The sequence below is a fragment of the Phascolarctos cinereus genome, unplaced genomic scaffold (assembly GCF_003287225.1).
Source record: "Phascolarctos cinereus isolate Bilbo 61053 unplaced genomic scaffold, phaCin_HiC Scaffold_8;HRSCAF=390, whole genome shotgun sequence".
NCBI classification, from domain to species: Eukaryota; Metazoa; Chordata; class Mammalia; order Diprotodontia; family Phascolarctidae; genus Phascolarctos; species Phascolarctos cinereus.
The window spans coordinates 75503849-75520745 of NW_027556291.1; the positions used below are offsets into that span (position 1 = coordinate 75503849).

A 16897-nucleotide genomic window follows, 5' to 3' on the forward strand; every position below is an offset into this window, starting at 1 on the left:
CAGCAGCTTTCTAGTCCAGCCCTCTTACCAAAAGGAATCCCTACTCTAACATACCTGCCAAGTAGTCATCTAGCTCTTCTTGGACATTTCCAAGGAGAGGGAACACATCAGCCCTGGAGGCAGCTTATCCATCACTTTGGGACCACTCTAACTGTTACAAAGTTTATCCTGACTTGGAGCCTAAACATGCCTAATTCCTTCAACCAGCTGTCACATGGCATGACCTAAAGGTCCTTCTCTTGGCTTTCTCTAGCTGAGCAATGTCCTTAAGCTGTGGCCCCCCAGAACTAAAGGAAGCTGTGGTCTGACCAGGGCAGCAGGCATTGGGACCATCACCTCCTCATTCCTGGAAGCAAATGTTTCATGTTAGCTTTTCTAGCTGTTCTCTCACACTGCAGATTCATCCGAGTTGCTGTATACCCAATGGCCCTTATCTTTTTCAAAGGGAAGCCTTCTCTGATCTCTCCCTCTTTAGACCTCCCAGGCACTGTACTCAAAGAGCCCTCATTGTTTCCATCTTTCTCCAGCCGACAAACATTTGTTAAAATACCTACTGGGTGCACAACACTGTACTAGTCGTGGAGGGAGATACAAAGTGGAGATACCTGATGGTTCCTACCTTATGGAGCTCATAATCTAGTAGGGGAAGACAGGATAAAAGGATGGATAACTAGAGCACCCTATGTTACAACACAGGGGCCTTAAAGAGGTACAAAGTACTCTTTGGGGAAGGAGGGGGGCATGTGTTACTGACAGAATTGTGATCAGGGAAGACTTCCTACAGGAAATGGCTTTGAACTGGATTTTCACCGAGGGGCAGGGATTCAGCAGGAAAAGGGCAAGAAGACATGCCGTGGACCAAAGGGGTGGAGGGAGGAGATTCTAGGCACAGCAACAGAAGGACTGAGTCTGTCTGGGGAATATCAAAGAGTCTAGTTTGACTGGAATGTAAATGGAGGAAAGTGATATAAGCTAATGCTAGAAAGGGAGGGTGGTACCAGATTATGTAGGGCCTTGAATGTCAGGCAGAGGAGACTGGACTTTCTCTGGGGTGGCAATAAGGAACCATTGGAATTTCTGAGCAGGACACAAGCCTGGAAGTCATACAGAAAGAAAATGAGGTGGGCAGTGTGAGAAGAGTGAATTAGAGAGAAGGTGGATGCAGAAAGTGAGTAAACCCTTCCCTGACCAGCCCCCTTGACCCTTTCACTGTCTTCTCTAATCCTTGTGGCACCTCACTTATGTATGGGAGGTAGAGAGAGCAAGAGTGTGGGGGTGAAAAGAAAGAAGCCCCAGAGTTAGTGAGAGGCCTTAGGATGAGAGGCTTTAGAGGTGGCCCAGATGGTAGAGGTCATCTATACCAGAGGTGACAGACTCTCAGCCAGTGAGAGTAAGAACAGAACCAGAGTAATATGTCATTGGGAAATGTTTAACAAAATAAATCAGAAGACAATTTAACATAGTTTATGTTAAATGTGTGATTTTCTAAGTTAATATGCTGTGCAGTTTCTATCTGAATTTGACTTCACTGGTTTAGAACACCGCTTATGTCACAGAGGAGGAAATCCAAGCCCCATCAATGAAATATGAAATATGAAATATGGTGAAATATGGCAAAGCTAAGTCACTGAGCCAGGATCTGAAGCCAGGGCCTCTGGCTTCAAATTCAATGCCCTTTCCATTAGATCATGCTGCTGTTAAGAACGTCAAGAAATGGGGGGCAGCTAGGTGGCGCAGTGGATAGAGCATCGGCCCTGGATTCAGGAGGACCTGAGTTCAAATCTGGCCTCAGACACATAACACATACTAGCTGTGTGACCCTGGGCAAGTCACTTAACCCTATTGCCTAGCCAAAAAAAAAAATCAAGAAATAAAGACACTCAAGTGGAACACAGTCAAATTTCAGCCAGACCCTGAGAGCAAGCTCTAAATCAACATATACAAATTGTCTGTTAAGGCCGTATGGTCTTCCCAGCTATTTCTTTCTTTCTTTTTTTTTTTTTTAGTTTTTAGGCAATTGGGGTGCAGGGGTTTAAGTGACTTGCCCAGGGTCACATTGCTAGTGTCAACTGTCTGAGGCCAGATTTGAACTCAGGTCCTCCTGACTTTAGGGCCAGTGCTCTATCCACTGCGCCACCTAGCTGCCCCTCCAGCTATTCCATATGCATAGTTAGGGCCCCTGGAGAAACTCCCAGAGATCCCAAAAGTTAGCTAGCAAGACTGGCCCCAACAGCTCAGTTTGCACTCAGAATCACAGAATTTGAGAATTGGACAATGGGACTTGAGTGGCTGCCTAATCCAAACCACAGAAAAAGGATCTCCACTATGACCCACTTGATAAGAGGTTGTCCAGCCTCTCCCGGAAGGCCTCCAAGGAAGGGGAGCCTACCACCTTTGGTGGAAGCTCAGTCTGATTGGGGACAATTTGAATTCTTATGAAGCTTCTTCTCTTGAGATTAAGTATCAGTTGCTCTTAGTTCTACCTTCTAGGGGCAACCAGAACAAATTGAATCCCCCCACATTGGTGTTCAGAACTGGACACAATGCTTTATGATCTGATGAGAGGGGTTGTCACCTCCTTATTCCTGGAAACTAAGGCTTCTCTTGATGCAGCCCAAGAACACAATAGCTTTTTTGGCTTCTACATCATACTGTAGACTCAGATTGAGTTTGAAGTCCACTAAGACCCCCAGATCATTTACAGACCAGGTCCTAACTCACTCCACCTCCCTCACCCTCTACTTACGCAGTTGATTTTGGAGCTCAAGTGAGACTTTCCTTTCTATCCCTAGTGCGTTTCATCGTATTAGCTTCACCCAATGCTCTGGCCTGTCAAGAGCCTTATGGATCCTGACTCTGAAATCTGGTGTGTTAGCTCTCCCTCCCTCCCAGCTGTGTGTCATCTGCCAATCTGATAAGCATACCATCTGTGCCTTGATCTGAGTCATTAATAAGAATGTTAAATGGCACAGGCCCAAGCACAGATCTCCAGGGCACTCTACTGGAGGCCTCTTGCGTGGCTGCCATCAGCATTAATGGATCAAGACAACCAGTTCTGAGAACAGCACATTTCAATACTGTCTAATCCAGAGGTATCACACTCTCTGCTTGCTAGTGCTGGGGAATTAGATTCAAATGTCATCAGGAAATAGCTAATAAAATAAGGAAAAATACAATACAACATAGATAATGTTAATTTGTGCTTTTCTAAGTCATTATGTGGCCTGCAGGGATCTGTTTCTATTTATTTGAGTTTAACACCATTGGTCTAGTGTACCTCTTCTACACAACTTCCATCTCCCCACCCCCCCCATCCCCAGCAGGGGATGTGACTTGTCCAAGGGCACACTTGGGATCTCAGACCTAGAAGCATCTAGTCCTAACATCTCATTTTTACAGGGGAGGAAAAAGACCTAGGAAAGGGAAGTGACTTGCCCAAAGTCATACATAGGATCTTAAATCTAGAGCTGCAAGGCACCTCAGAAGCCATCCTGTCTAATCTCCTCATTTTACAGAGGAGGAAACTGAGACTCAGAGAGAAGGAGTAAATAGTAATAATCATCAGAGACAGGATTTGAATCTGGGCCCTCAGGCTCCAAGGTCAGTGCTCTTTCTGAGGTCCAACTCTGGAATTATACAATTCTATGACAAAAGATGACTCGGGATTTAGGGGACCTGGGGATGAATCTTGCTTCTCACATTTATTAACTGTGTGACTCTGGGGAAGTCACTTTCTCTTTCTGTCTCAGTTTTCTCATTTGCAAAATGGGGATACATGTAGGTCTAGAAATCAAAGTTATGATTATGAAGCAGCTTCTCTTTCTTCTTTAAAGAGCCCATGACTATTCCCTCACATGCCTCCTTATCTTCATCACTGCCCTTAGGCCACATCTCCATTGCATTTCTTCTTTTTTCTGTCTTTTTGGACAGGCTAGGCCTATTTCTGGGTCCACCGCCAATTATTTCTGGCAGGAACTTACCTCCCAGTCCAAGACTGAGGCCTGCCACTGGGCAATCTTGTCAATGTTCTCCAGCCGCCGCTTCCTCTCGTTGATCTGCTGGGTCACGTTCCTCATGACGGCGAGAGCTGCTGCAACATACCTGTAGTCACTGTGAAGACACGGGAGGGGGAGGGTCCATTAAATCATGTCGGGGGGGGGCGGAGAGGAAAAGCACTGGATTTGGGATGCCGAGAGGGACCTCGGAATGTAAAACATACAATGTCAGAGCTGGAAGGAACCTGGAATCACAGAATGTCAGAGCTATAAGGGGCCTTAGATCACCCAACAGTGGAGTTGCAAAGGACCTGAGGGCAAAGAAACTTAAGAGCTGAAAGAGATACAGGGGTGGGGAACTTGTGGCCTCCAGGCCATATGTGGCCCTCTAGGTCCTCAGGTGCGGCCTTTTGACTGAGTCCAAGTTTTACAAAAAATATCCTTTTATTAAGGGGATTTGATTGACTGAGTCCAAGTTTTACAGAACATATCCTTTTATTAAGGGGATTTGTTCTGTGAAGTTTGGATTCAGTCAAAGGGCCTCACCTGAGGACCTAGAGGGCCCCATGTGGCCTCCAGGCCACAAGTTCCCCACCCCTGTCTTAGAACACAGAATGCCAGGGGCAGCTAGGTGGTGCAGCGGATAGAACACCGGCTCTGAAGTCAGGATGACCTGAGTTCAAATACGGCCTCATAACACTCACTAGCTGTGTGACTCTGGGCAAGTCACTTAATCCCAATTGCCTAACCAAAAAAAAAAAGAGAGATATCAACAATTTGGGGCAGCTAGGTGACACAGTGGATAGAGCACCAGCCCTGGATTCAGGAGGACCTGAGTTCAAATCCGGCCTCAACACATAACACTTACTAGCTGTGTGACCCAAGTCACTTAACCCCATTGCCTAGCCAAAACAAAACAAAACAAAACAAAAGAACACAGAATGCCAGAGCTGTAAAGGGCCCTTACAACATGGAATGTCAGAAGTGGGAGGGACCTTAGAACAGAGAATGTCAGAAGCTGGGAGGTATTTCATAGACCGTCTAGTACAAGTCCCATTATCTTACGGATGAAGAAAGTGAGGCCAAGAGAAACTAAGGCAGTAGGTGGAAAGAAAGAAAGGTGGTACCCTTCCCACCTCTGTGCCCTGTTCAGGGGCCCTTTGAAACAAAGGAAGATGGGAGTAGGCAACATGGAGACTGACTGGCCCCATTTCCCTGGCTGCCTGCCTATCTCTTCCAGAAAGTCCGAGGTGACTGTCCTCGCCCAGCAGGGTACGGGGGGCTGTCTGCTGGCAGAGCCATCAGCTGCATCAGCCGCCAACTTCGATGACAACTGTGAAAATCACAGGCACTCCAGGCAGGACATTGGGGCAGTGTCAGTAAGAGTAACCTTCCAGTTCTGAGAATGGTGAAGGGGCCAGCGGGCCTCTCCTGCTATTTCTCCTGGCAGGTGCAAGGAGGGGAAGAGGGGGAGAAAATGGCTACAATCAAAGAAGCAGCAGCACATAGTGAAAAGAGACCCGCACTCGAAATGGGAAAGCCTGGCTTCTAGCCCTGTAACTACCAGGAAGGTGCTCAGCATATATTTCTAAATACATGTGCTGTCTCCACTGATAGAAAGGAAGCTCCATGAGGGCGGGCCCTGTCTCACTTTGTCTTTTGACTCCCTGGTACAATCTCTGGCACTTGTGAGTGAATGTGTGACTGTAGGTAAATTGTGTAACATCTTGGGGCCTCAAGTTTCCTCCTCTGTGAAATAAAGGGTTAGGCCTTGAGGGCCTCTGAGTTCCCTCCAGCTCAGTGGAGCTCTGCTCTAGGCTCTCTCCTCCAGCTTGAATGCCTATGGCATTCACCAGAAGTTACCCAGCTAGTATGAAGCCTAGTGCAGGGGAATTAGATTCAAATGTCATCAGGAAATGCTTAACATAATAAGCACAGATAATGCTAATTTGTGGTTTTCTAAGTCATCATGCAGCCCACAGGAATCTGTTTCTATTTGAGTTTGACACCACTGGTCTACTGACAGGAGCAGCCTCATGGCCAAGTAGGAGAGGGGAAGGGTTCTTTGGCTCGGTCTGAGGTCTGAATCCATGAAAAGTACCACAGCATTTGGCCAGTTGGCTGATGTGAGGGCAACTCACGTGGACAGAGATACTCCCAAAAGGCAAGAAACTCTTCCCAACTGAGCTAGAAGGCAGACTAGATGAAGAAGAACATTGGACCAGAAGAAAAACAGCAGAGACAACCCCCTGTACTCCCAATGGGTCCCTGCCACCTCCCTCTGGACATGTGAGGAGACACTGGGCCCCTATCCTGGCCCCTCAAACTCCAACCTGGCAAAGGCCCAAAGCCAGGGTGGGGTAGCCATCCCCTTCCCTGGTGGGATGGCACAGGCCTCTAGGACCAGGTACCTTGGAGGACACTCAGCCTCCTGAACCTCTCTCCCTCTGTTCCTCCCCTACCATGGTGGATCACGGAACAGTCCAGGGCTTGGAAACAGGACGCCTGCATCCTAGACTTGGTTCTGCTACTGACTCACAGTGTAACCTTTTACACACTTATTTACACTAGTCATTTACACACTCTGGGCTTCAAGTTTCCTCAATTGTAAAATGAAGGAGTTAGATTAAAAGGCCTTTGATATCCCTTCTAGCTCTGACATCCTCTGTTCTAAGGGCCCTCTAAGCTCTAATGTTCTAGGTTCGATGGTCTTTCTCAGCTTTGACATCCTCGTTTTAAGGGCTCTTCTAATTCTGCCATTCTATGCTCTCAGATCTCTTCCAGTCTTAACATTCTTTGTTCTAAGATCCCCCCCTGCTCTGATATTCTGTGTTCTAAGGTTCTTCCCAGTTCTGCCATTCCATGTTCTAAGGGGCCCTCTCAGCTTAGGCATACTTTGTTCTAAGGGCGTGTGTAGCTCTAACATATTCTAAGGTCCCTCTGACCTCAGATATTCTATGTTTTAAGGTCCCTCCTAGGTCTAACACTCAATGTTCTAAGGCATCTCTCAGCTCTGATATTCTATGTTTTGAGTTCCTCTCAGCTCTGAGATTCTATATTCTAAATTCTAAGGATTCTTCCATCTCTGATATTCTCAGTTCTAATGGCCCTCTGAGCTCTGCCATTCTATGCTCTGAGGTCTCTGCCAGTCTCAACATTCTCTGTTCTGCGTTCTAAGATTTTAATTCTAATTCTGTTCTTCATGCTATAGGCAAAAAACATTTGCGAAGTTTGGCGGTCATATCTGCTGGCTCCTCTCTTGCCTCGGTGGGGTTAAAGGTGACTTTCAGAAGGCCATACCCAATGAGCACAATCTCTGGTGGGCTCTCCTAGACTGGTACCATTTTGAGGAGTGCTCTGGCACAGACCAGGTCTGCTTCCTGAGGCTCAGTTCAGCTGTTGACACGCAAGCCTGTCTCCCTGGGATGGGAGGTATCGAATGAAGAGCCCATGAAACAAAGAGCAATAGAAAATGGCCTTTGGTTCTGGTCTGCCACCTTCTGCTTCTGTAGGGGCTTTAAGGAAAGACACAGATGGGCAAAAGGCAGGTTGAGCAGGCAAGGAAGGCCTGGGATCATTACAGCTGGAGGAAGTTCTTACAGCCCCAGCAGCAAATTGAGTACCAAGCCACTGGGAGTTAAGACCTGATTGATAGGAAACTGAAGGCAGCCCCCAAGGGCTCTCCAGAGCTTGCTGCAGCTGGCTCCCAAAGTCTCAGCTACTCACTCTCCCACCACCCCAAGGTCAACAGCAAGGGAGGGCATCCCTCCAGCATTACTTCTGGCCAGATTCTCTTCCCTTCCCTAACACAGCCCATATGATGGGAATGAATGTCACCCCCCACCCCAATCCACTGCCTCTACAGTCCCTATAGCAACTGGAACATCTGGATTTTCTCAGAAAATCCTGGAACAAGGATGCCTTGTAGGCAGCCAGAAGGAGTAGATGTGGTCTGAAGCCCTGGACTCTTCCCTGAGGCCCACACTGATTGGCCTGGGGGAGGATACAACCCATATTCTCCCCCCAAATTAGTTTCTAAATATGAGCTGCTTCTTCCCCACCCACATTTTTTTCCTCTACAGGTTGAAAAAAAAATGGGTAAAAATGTATGACCATTAGGTGAGGAAATAAATATAAACTGGCTTCTTCTCCACCTTCTACCTCCCTAGCTAATCCCTTTGCCCTGGGGCCCAAGCTCCATTCTATTTATCTCCACCACCAAGGTCCCATATACTCTCTGGGCCTTTTCTGTTCCTTATGCCTGACCTCACCTCTAGTTGGGAACAGCTTCCTCCACTATGCTAGTCCAACTTTGTCTGCACCTCCAGCAGAGCCGCCTGGGTTACTTACTTCAGTTCATCCATCCATCCATCCATCCACTCACCAGGACTCCAGAGCCCAATCAACAGATGCTTGGATCTAGCCAGCTGCCCTACTATGACCCTAGGCCTGAGTTCTATCCACTGTATGACCTAGCTGCCCACACTTAATCTGGGGTGGTTTCATATGCCTGGATCTATGACCACACCCAGACTCATGAGTAGGGTTTGCAGCTAGAACTCAGACACTGCTACAGGACAGTGGCTCACTGTCTTCCTCTGTACAACAGAGGGCTTGTGTTGGGGCCAGACGACATCTAAGGTCTCGCCCAGGTTTCATAATCTTTGCTACTCATGTGGTGTTTGTTAGTTCGGGCTCGGTGGGGCCAGCTGGGGCTGGGACTCTGCTGGCCAATGGAGCCTTGGAGGACCAGAGGGCCTCTTGAAGCCTCAAGCTGCTGTTGGAAGGTATGAGTCCCCTCCTAAAAAACACATTTATAACAGCCCAGATAGAGAGATGGAAGGAACACTGGAGGCCATCAGGTCCAACGCTGTCATTTTACAGATGAGGAAACTGAGACCCAGAGAGGGGAAGGGACTTAAGCCAAGGTCATACAACCAGTATCTGAGGCAGGATTTGAACCCTGGTCTTTCTAACTTCAAGTTCAGTGTCCTAAGGAGGGTCATAGAATAGCGAATCCTAGATCAGAGTTGGAAGAGAACTCAGAGGTCAGCTAGGCCAACCTCCTTGTTTGACAGAAGAGAAAATCAAAGGGAAATATTTGCACCTAGGTGCTCTGACTAAAGAAGAGTGAGCTAGCTCTCTTTGGCTGGGCCTGTGCCAGTCCCTCAGGCAGGAGCCCAGGTCTGACCCTGGCTAACTCTTTTGCTGCACAGTTCTATAAACCATCACCTTTCAGACAGCTTCTACCATGAGTCATCATGGCCAACCTAGCTACCCAAGGGAAGGGAGTGACCAGCAGCCACTGCTTAGGCAGAGAGCAAGAGGTAAAAGCACTCAGGAGGAAGAAGGGGAAGAGAGGGAGAGACAGAGAGAGAGAGAGGGAAGGGAAGGAGAGAGATGACGAGAGGGAGACAGAGAGAGGAGGGAGAAAGAGACAAACAGAGAAACAGAGACAGAGTAAGAAAGATACAGAGACAGAAGGAAATAGACAGAGAGAATGATAAAAAGACAGAGACAGAGAGACCAAGACTAGAAAAGATGGTAACAACTTCAGTAGGAACAGCTCAAGGAAGATGGGGAACTATCTGAAGCAGAACCCAACCAACCCAAAAAACCCTTCCAGGTGAAAAGATCTGCTAGACTCTGTGGAACTGAGAACATGCAATGTCAGAGGTAGCTTAGGGCACCTTTGAGATGATCTAGCCCAAGCCTATTCTTTTACTTATGGAGAAGCTGGAGCCCAGAGCTGGCCAGACAAGGCCACACAACCAGAGACAGGCAGACCCAGGGCTCTATCTCGGCTCCTTTGGCCCCGAGGCCTAAGGTCTCTCCTCCACCATGATGTCTCCTGAGTAGAAAGAGCCCCAGCATAGGAGGCAGCAGATTCATTTCACATCTTCCATAAAAAGACAAGGCATGTGGTGGAGGAACCCAGGTTCCTGGATGCCTTCAAGCTGGGGTCCAGAATAGGTGTGTTGAAGGGAGATGTAAGCACCTCCAAATCTACTCATGAGCTCTCTGCTTGGGTGGGCGACATGAGGAGGCTGGGCCTCAGTGACCCAGTTCTATGCAGAGCATTCCAACACGGGGTCACAATGACAGCAGGATTCTGGAGGACTGACACATGTCATGGGGCTGGGGCCAGCCAGGAGGAGCAGGGGAGGGAAGAAGCAAAGAATTCCAGTTCCTTCACGTAAACCAAATCACAGAGGCCTTCAGTGTCCAGTGCTGAAAGGCAGCCCAGAGGAAATCAGACAATGGGCCCAAACCAAACCAGGCAGTGGGCCTAATGAGAATCAGACAGGAGGCTGAGGGGGGAGAGAAACACCTCCTTCCCTTTGGCTTGTTTAGTCTGAGCTGATTAGCTTAGCTCAATGTGGAGTACAGTACTAACAAGGCCAAGGTCACAGACTTGATCCCGTGTACTCAAAGAATGCCAGAGCTGGGAGGGGCCTTAGAACATACAATGTCAGAGCTAGAAAGGCTCTTGGAATGTCAAAGACGGAAGGGACCTTAGAATAGAGGTTGGGAGGGACTTTAGGACATAAAATGTCCGACCTGTGAGAGGAACCTTAGGACACAAAATGTCAGGACTGGGAGTGACTTTAGAACAGGGAATGTCAGAGCTGGGAGGGGCCTCAGAACAGGGGATTTCAGAGCTGGGAAGGGCCTTAGAACAGAGGTCAGGGCTGGGAGGGGCCTCAGAACAGGGAATGTCAGGGCTGGGAGGGGCCTTAGAACAGGGAATGTCAGAGCTGGGAAGGCCCTTAGAACAGAGAATGTCAGGGCTAGAGGGCCCTCAGAACAGGGAATGTCAGAGCTGGTAGGGGCCCGAGAACAGAGGTCAGGGCTGGGAGGGGCTTTAAAACAGGGAATGTCAGAGCTGGGAGAGGCCTTAGAATAGAGAAGGTCAGGGCTGGGAGGACCCTTAGAATAGAGAAAGCAGAACTGAAAGGCCCAACCAACTCCATCCTTTTATAGAAAAGGAAACTGAGGCTAAGAGTTAAATGACTTGCTCAAGGTCATGCGTTGGATCCTAGATCTAGAGCTGGAAGAGAACTCAAAGGCCATTGACTTTTCCTTATTTTATAGAGGAGGAAACTGAAAATTGAAATGACTTGCCCAAGGTCACACAGGTAGTAACAAAGCTAGAATTTGAAATCATGTTTTCTGGCTGCAAACCAATTGTTAAAGTTCAGCTTGGTCATTTTTCAGAAGAGGAAACAATGACCTAGTAAGGTTAAGTTAGTTAAGGTCGAACAGGCTAGAAGACAGCACAGTATGGAAGTAATAATAGTACTCAGGCTTATATCACACTTTTCTCAAGCACTTTCCCATGGCTTCATTTGATCTTCCTAACTCCCCAGTGAGGCAGGCAGTGTAGTCATTATGATGCCCATTTCACAGAGGAAGAAACAAACTCAGAAAAGGAGATCAACTTGCCCAAGGTCCCACAGCTTGAACTAGCACTAGAATGTAGGCATTCATAAAGTACCCTTCACAGCCCCCATTTTATCCCTAGTGTCGCTCTACTTGGAGCAGGGCCTCTGGCCTACTGTACCCTGGAGTATCCCGGTAGGCTGCCAACCTGCACAGGCCAGGCAGCTTACCTGTGGTCCTGGGCTGTGTACTTCAGGAGTTCCGCCAGCTGTAGTGGGTATTTGCAGATTTTCTGCACAGGAGTCAGGAGAAAGCCATCAATGGCAATGTCAATCATCTGCTGCAGCAGGCGGCAAGCTTCAAAGAAGTGCTGGTAGCGGCCATCTTTCATCAACTTGGAGAGCTCCATGCATGCATCCAGGTGGTTGTTACAATATTCTGAATAGATCCAAAAGCCATCTTGCTGCAGGGGGAAAGAGATAAGGCAACATGAGGATCTTGGATCAGTGTAATGGGAAAGGACCTTAGAGGTCAAGTAGTCCAACCCCCTCCAATATACAGAAGGGGAAACTGAGGCTCAGGAAGGGAAAAGGACTTGTTCAAGGATTTGTACCTGCCCATTCCAGTTATCCTTGTATTACAGCATGAGTTCTTAACCAGTGGTCCCTGAAGTTGCTGTAAAAATATTTGATAACTGTATTTTAATATAACTGGTTTCCCTTATAATTCTATAGATTTTATTTTTTTCATTTAAAGATATTATTCCAGGAATAGATGCACAGGCTTCAGCAAACTGCCAGGGGGGTCCATGATGCAAAAGGTAAAGAAGGACTATATTATAGCAGCCTCCCCAATCAGAAATCTTGTGCTAGATTTGAGACCCCACTGACAGCTCCTTCTCCTAACCTCAACTCCTTCACAGCATCTGTGCTACCCTCAAAAGCTGTGAGCCCCCACCCTACCTAGGCCATACCTATTCACTTTGGGGCTCCTAGAGAGGACATGTTCTTCAGAAATGCCCACAGCTATCTGGGCTGAATTCTGAGAAAGCCATACATGGGCCCTGCAACTCTGGGTAACATGGGGCCAGTATGTTGAAAGGACTACACCTGTATCCTCAGAGTCAAGGGCATAATAAATTATCTTGTTCACTTCCCACTCCCTGCCTTCAAGCAATAATCCCCTCAAATCATAGGTTCATAGAACTTCAGAGATGGAAAAGACCTCAGAGGCCTTCGAATCCAAGCCCTTTAGAAACAGAGGGAAAAGAGACTTGCCCAAGATCACACATAGAGATCGTAGATCTGGACCTAGAAGGGACCTCAGAAGCCACTGGTCTGAGCCCTTCATTTTACAGAGAAAGAAACTGAGGTCCAGAGAGGGGAAGGGATTTGCTCCAAGTCCAGTTGGGAAGAATTGGCAAGGCCAGGACTCTTCAAAAACCAGGTCTTCTGACTAAATTCAGGGCTCTTTTAGATCAAACAAGTGGGAAAAGAACCCACATGTACAAAAATATTCATAGCAGCTCTTTTTGTGGTGGCAAAGAATTGGAAATTGAGAGGATGCCCATCAACTGGGGAATGGCTGAACAAGTTGTGGTATATGAATGTAATGGAATACTATTGTGCTATAAGAAATGAACAGGGGGCAGCTAGGTGGCACAGTGGATAGAGCACTGGCCCTGAAGTCAGGAGGACCTGAGTTCAAATCCAGTCTCAGACCAAACACTTGACACTTACTAGCTGTGTGACCTTGGGCAAGTCACTTAACCCCAATTGCCTAAAAAAAAAAAATGATGAACAGGCTGACTTCAGAAAAACCTGGAAAGACTTATATGGTCTAATGTTGAGTGAAGTGAGCAGAACCAAGAGGACTTTGTACACAATAACAGCCACGTTATGCAATGACTGATATTGTTAAACTGAACCCTTCTCAGCATTACAAGGATCTAAGACATCTCCAGAGGCCTCGGGATGGAAAATGCTGTCCACATCCAAAGAAAGAACTATGGAAGTCAAATCGCTATCACTTATTTTTCTCTTCTGTTGAGTTTTGTTTCACCTTTCTGATGGTTCCTCCCATTGGTTTTAATTTTTACTTACAACTTCACTAATGTGAAAATATGTTTAATGGGTATGTAAATGTAAAATCTATATCAGATTGTATGCCGTCTTGGAGAGGGTGGGGGGGAGGAAGGGGGAGAAAAATTTTCAACTGAAAAGCATATGGAAGTGATTGTTGATAAATCAAAATAAATTAATAAAATTTTAAAAAAAAATCTAAAAAAAAATAAATAAATAATAAATTCAGGGCTCTTTTGACTTACTGTACATACTCCCCAAATCCCCTCTTATAAGGATGAGAACCTGACTTGGACTACCAAAGGCTCTTTTTTTTTTTTAAACACTAAAATATAAAAAGGAAACTGAGGGGCAGGTTGAAGAGGGAAGAAGTGGGGATGGATTGACAGTTATAATACTATCTCATCCAATCCCCTCCTTTTACAGAGGAGGAAACTGAGGCCCAGAGAAGGGGAGTGATTAGCCCAAGGGCACACTGGGAGAAATGGGCAGAGGCAGCATTGGAACACAGGCCCTCTGGCTCCATCCAGGTTGAGGCAAGTCACCCAATAGGGTCTAGAGTATCAGGGCAATGAGAACCCTCCTCCCCTTGATGCTGCCTGCTGAATTTCTTCTTCCTTCTCTCCTTTCTAGGGGCCCACCAACATAGCCCATCTAGGCTAAGTGGACGCAATGCCCTTTAGCCCTAAGGCAGTTTTGCAGCTAACTTTTAGGCCAGTCAGGTTGGCCATGACCTTGGTCCCAGCCCTGTTCCTCCTTCTCCTCCTTCCTTACCACTCTCCTGTTTGCCTCCTACTGCTCAGCTCCTGCAGGAAATGTGATTAGCCCAGGGGTCATTAACCTGAACTCTATGAACTTGGCTTTTAAAAACACACATGTTCTGATAACCATATCTTGATATAATTGTCTTCTTTTGCAATCTTCTGTATTTTATTTTATGCATCTAAAAACCTGATTCTAAGAAAGGGGCCCCAGGAAACAACAAAGGGTCAGAAGCCCAGGATGAGAAGCCATTGCCTGGTTTTCACTGGCCCATCTCATGCTTCCTGACTGAGCCTAGGTGTCTTTTCTGGGATGCTTGAGCACATGTGAGCTCAGATGGAGGTAGCATCTCCCAGGCTCCTTCAGAGCATAGGAAAGGCCATGCCCCCTGGATATTCGCTAGGGTACCAGAGCCCCAGTGTGCAAACAAGGAGGGGTGGAAGGAGACTATGCCATGCAGGTTGTGGGAAGAGTAGAAGGGCTGAAGACAATTCGAATATTGAGCTAAGGAATAGCACAGTGGTGTGATGGGCAGAGCACCTGATTTGGGGTCAGAGGTACTAGGTTCAAATCTTACTTGTGGTGACCTTGGCCAGGTTCCCTTTCCCTCTTACAGGCCTCAGTCTCCTTCTCTGTAAAATGAGAGGGTTAGAAGAGATGGCCTCAGAGGTCCCTTCTATCCTGAACGTTCTATGATTCTGGGATCTAAGCCAGAGGTATCAAACTCACTACTTGCCTGGCAGCCTGCAAGTGCCCTACACCACTGAGTCCAGCCCCAACCAAATTCAAACATCATTCAGAAACGTTTAACAAAATAATAAAAACACAATACCAAGAGAACGTTCATTTGTGGTTTTCAAAGTCAATCTGCAGGCTGCAAGGATCAGTTCTGTTTAGAGTTTAGATCTAGAGCTGGGAGGGGACCCAGGCCATCTCGTCCCACTCCATTTTATTTTACAGAGGAGGAAACTGAGGCCCAGAGAGGGGAAATGACTTGGGCCAGGTTATTCAGGTATGAAGCATCAGAGGTGGGATCAGATTTCTACCCCTTCTTCTCTCTCCCTTAGGTCTTCCTACTCTAGAGGCCCTTCCCAATCCCAACGAGTTGGGTAAGAAAACATCATTTGGGTGATGCTTCCTCATTTAACCCATGCTGGTCTTCCTGGCTTTTGAGTGCTGCTGTGAACACCTCCTGTCTCCTGCCTGGCCTTTGGGCTGAACCTTGGCCTCATACAGCATGCCATTTGGACTCTCCTCTTGGCCCAGGAGGCTTCTAGCCTTAGCCCTGTTAATTTCCCCTAAGCACTGATGGAGACTAGCTCTATCTTCCCTGTGGGGCAGGGATATTACAGTTTGCCTCACATCGACAATCTGTCTCACTTGCCAACAGATCAGGCAATGAGCATTTATTAAGCACCTACTGCATGTTAGGCACAGGTGTTACCAATGATTAATGGCTATTATTATTAATGGCCAAGGGAGAGGACCTCTAGGGGAAAGAAGCCAAGTTGTGATTGGGGAAAGCAAGCCCAAATTTGCAGGGTTAACCAAGACCATGGGCTAGGGAGGGGGCAGAAAGAAATCATGGCCATGGCCCAAGTTGGGGAGACACTCACACAGATGATGAGAGGGAGCAGAGAGCATTGTGAAAACATTTGTCTCCTGCAACTCTCCCGGATAAGAGGGCCTTCTGGACTGGGGAGGTAGAGCCATGGCTGAGGCTCTTCTAACCCCAATGCTTCAGTAGGCTCGTGGTGAGCCTGGACATCACCCACCCCAAAGTGAGAAGTTCCAGGGAGGCAACTTGGACCTCCATGAGATTCTAACCAGCCTAAATTAAGACAGTCCTTGAATCTCCCTCAAGGAAGAGGTCTAGAGCAATAGGCCCCCTGTGGCCATTTATAGCTTAGCCTGATTCCATAGCTTCCAGGTTTATGAAAGAAGGAAGGAAGAACAATGTGGGAGGCAGAAAGGGACTAAGGAAGGACCTCTGGTTCTAGAGTGTGAGGACCTGGGTTCAAATCCCACTTAGAATGTTTACTACCTCAGTGAATTTGGCAAAATTACTAGGTTTCCTTCTCTGTAAAATGATAGGGGTTAGATTAGATGGTCTGGTCTAGCTTCCAGCACTAGAACACAGATTTAGAGCCAGAAGGGACCTTAGAGGTCATCATGTCCCACTCCCTTATTTATAGAAGGAAACCTAGGCCCAGGGAAGTGAAGTGACTTGTCCAGGGTGACCTAGCTCGTGTCAGAAGTAGAATTTGAATTCAGATCTTCCTGACTCCAAGCCAAGTGCTCCAGCCACTGTACCACAGCAGTAATCTAGCTGCACATGCATTTCTAATCCCCCTTCCCCTTAGACTGTGACTCCCCAGAGCCCGACCTTCACACCAAGTGTTTGTTCGACTTGAATTTGGGATTTCTCTAAGGACCCTCAGATTGTATCTGGCCCCATTTCCTAAGGTCTGTCTACAAGTGCTCAGGAAAGACAGCTATGGGAACAAAGTCATTAGGTTGGTCAATATCCTGATTAAAAACCAAATCAAGCAGTGCCTGCTAAATGGAGATTCTTCGGGGGTTATTAGCGACATGGGGTCTCTAGACCATTTGACCCCCTATGTTATCAGGGGAGATCAAGGGATACATATAACTACAGTGATACCATCTTCAAAT

At 47.2% G+C, this 16897-nt stretch overlaps 1 protein-coding gene across 10 annotated transcripts in view; it reads right to left on the reverse strand.

Annotated features, from left to right (window-relative positions):
- The window catches only part of ARHGEF9 (Cdc42 guanine nucleotide exchange factor 9), a 286032-nt gene that overhangs the window by 31114 nt on the left and 238021 nt on the right, over window positions 1–16897 (reverse strand). For all 10 annotated transcript variants that reach the window (XM_078148017.1, XM_020979676.2, XM_020979675.2 and 7 more), the window contains 2 exons: window positions 11609–11841; window positions 3981–4110 (listed from right to left, as the gene is read on the reverse strand). In XM_078148017.1, coding sequence (XP_078004143.1) covers window positions 3981–4110; window positions 11609–11841 — 363 coding nt within the window. The remainder of the gene's footprint in view (window positions 1–3980; window positions 4111–11608; window positions 11842–16897) is intronic.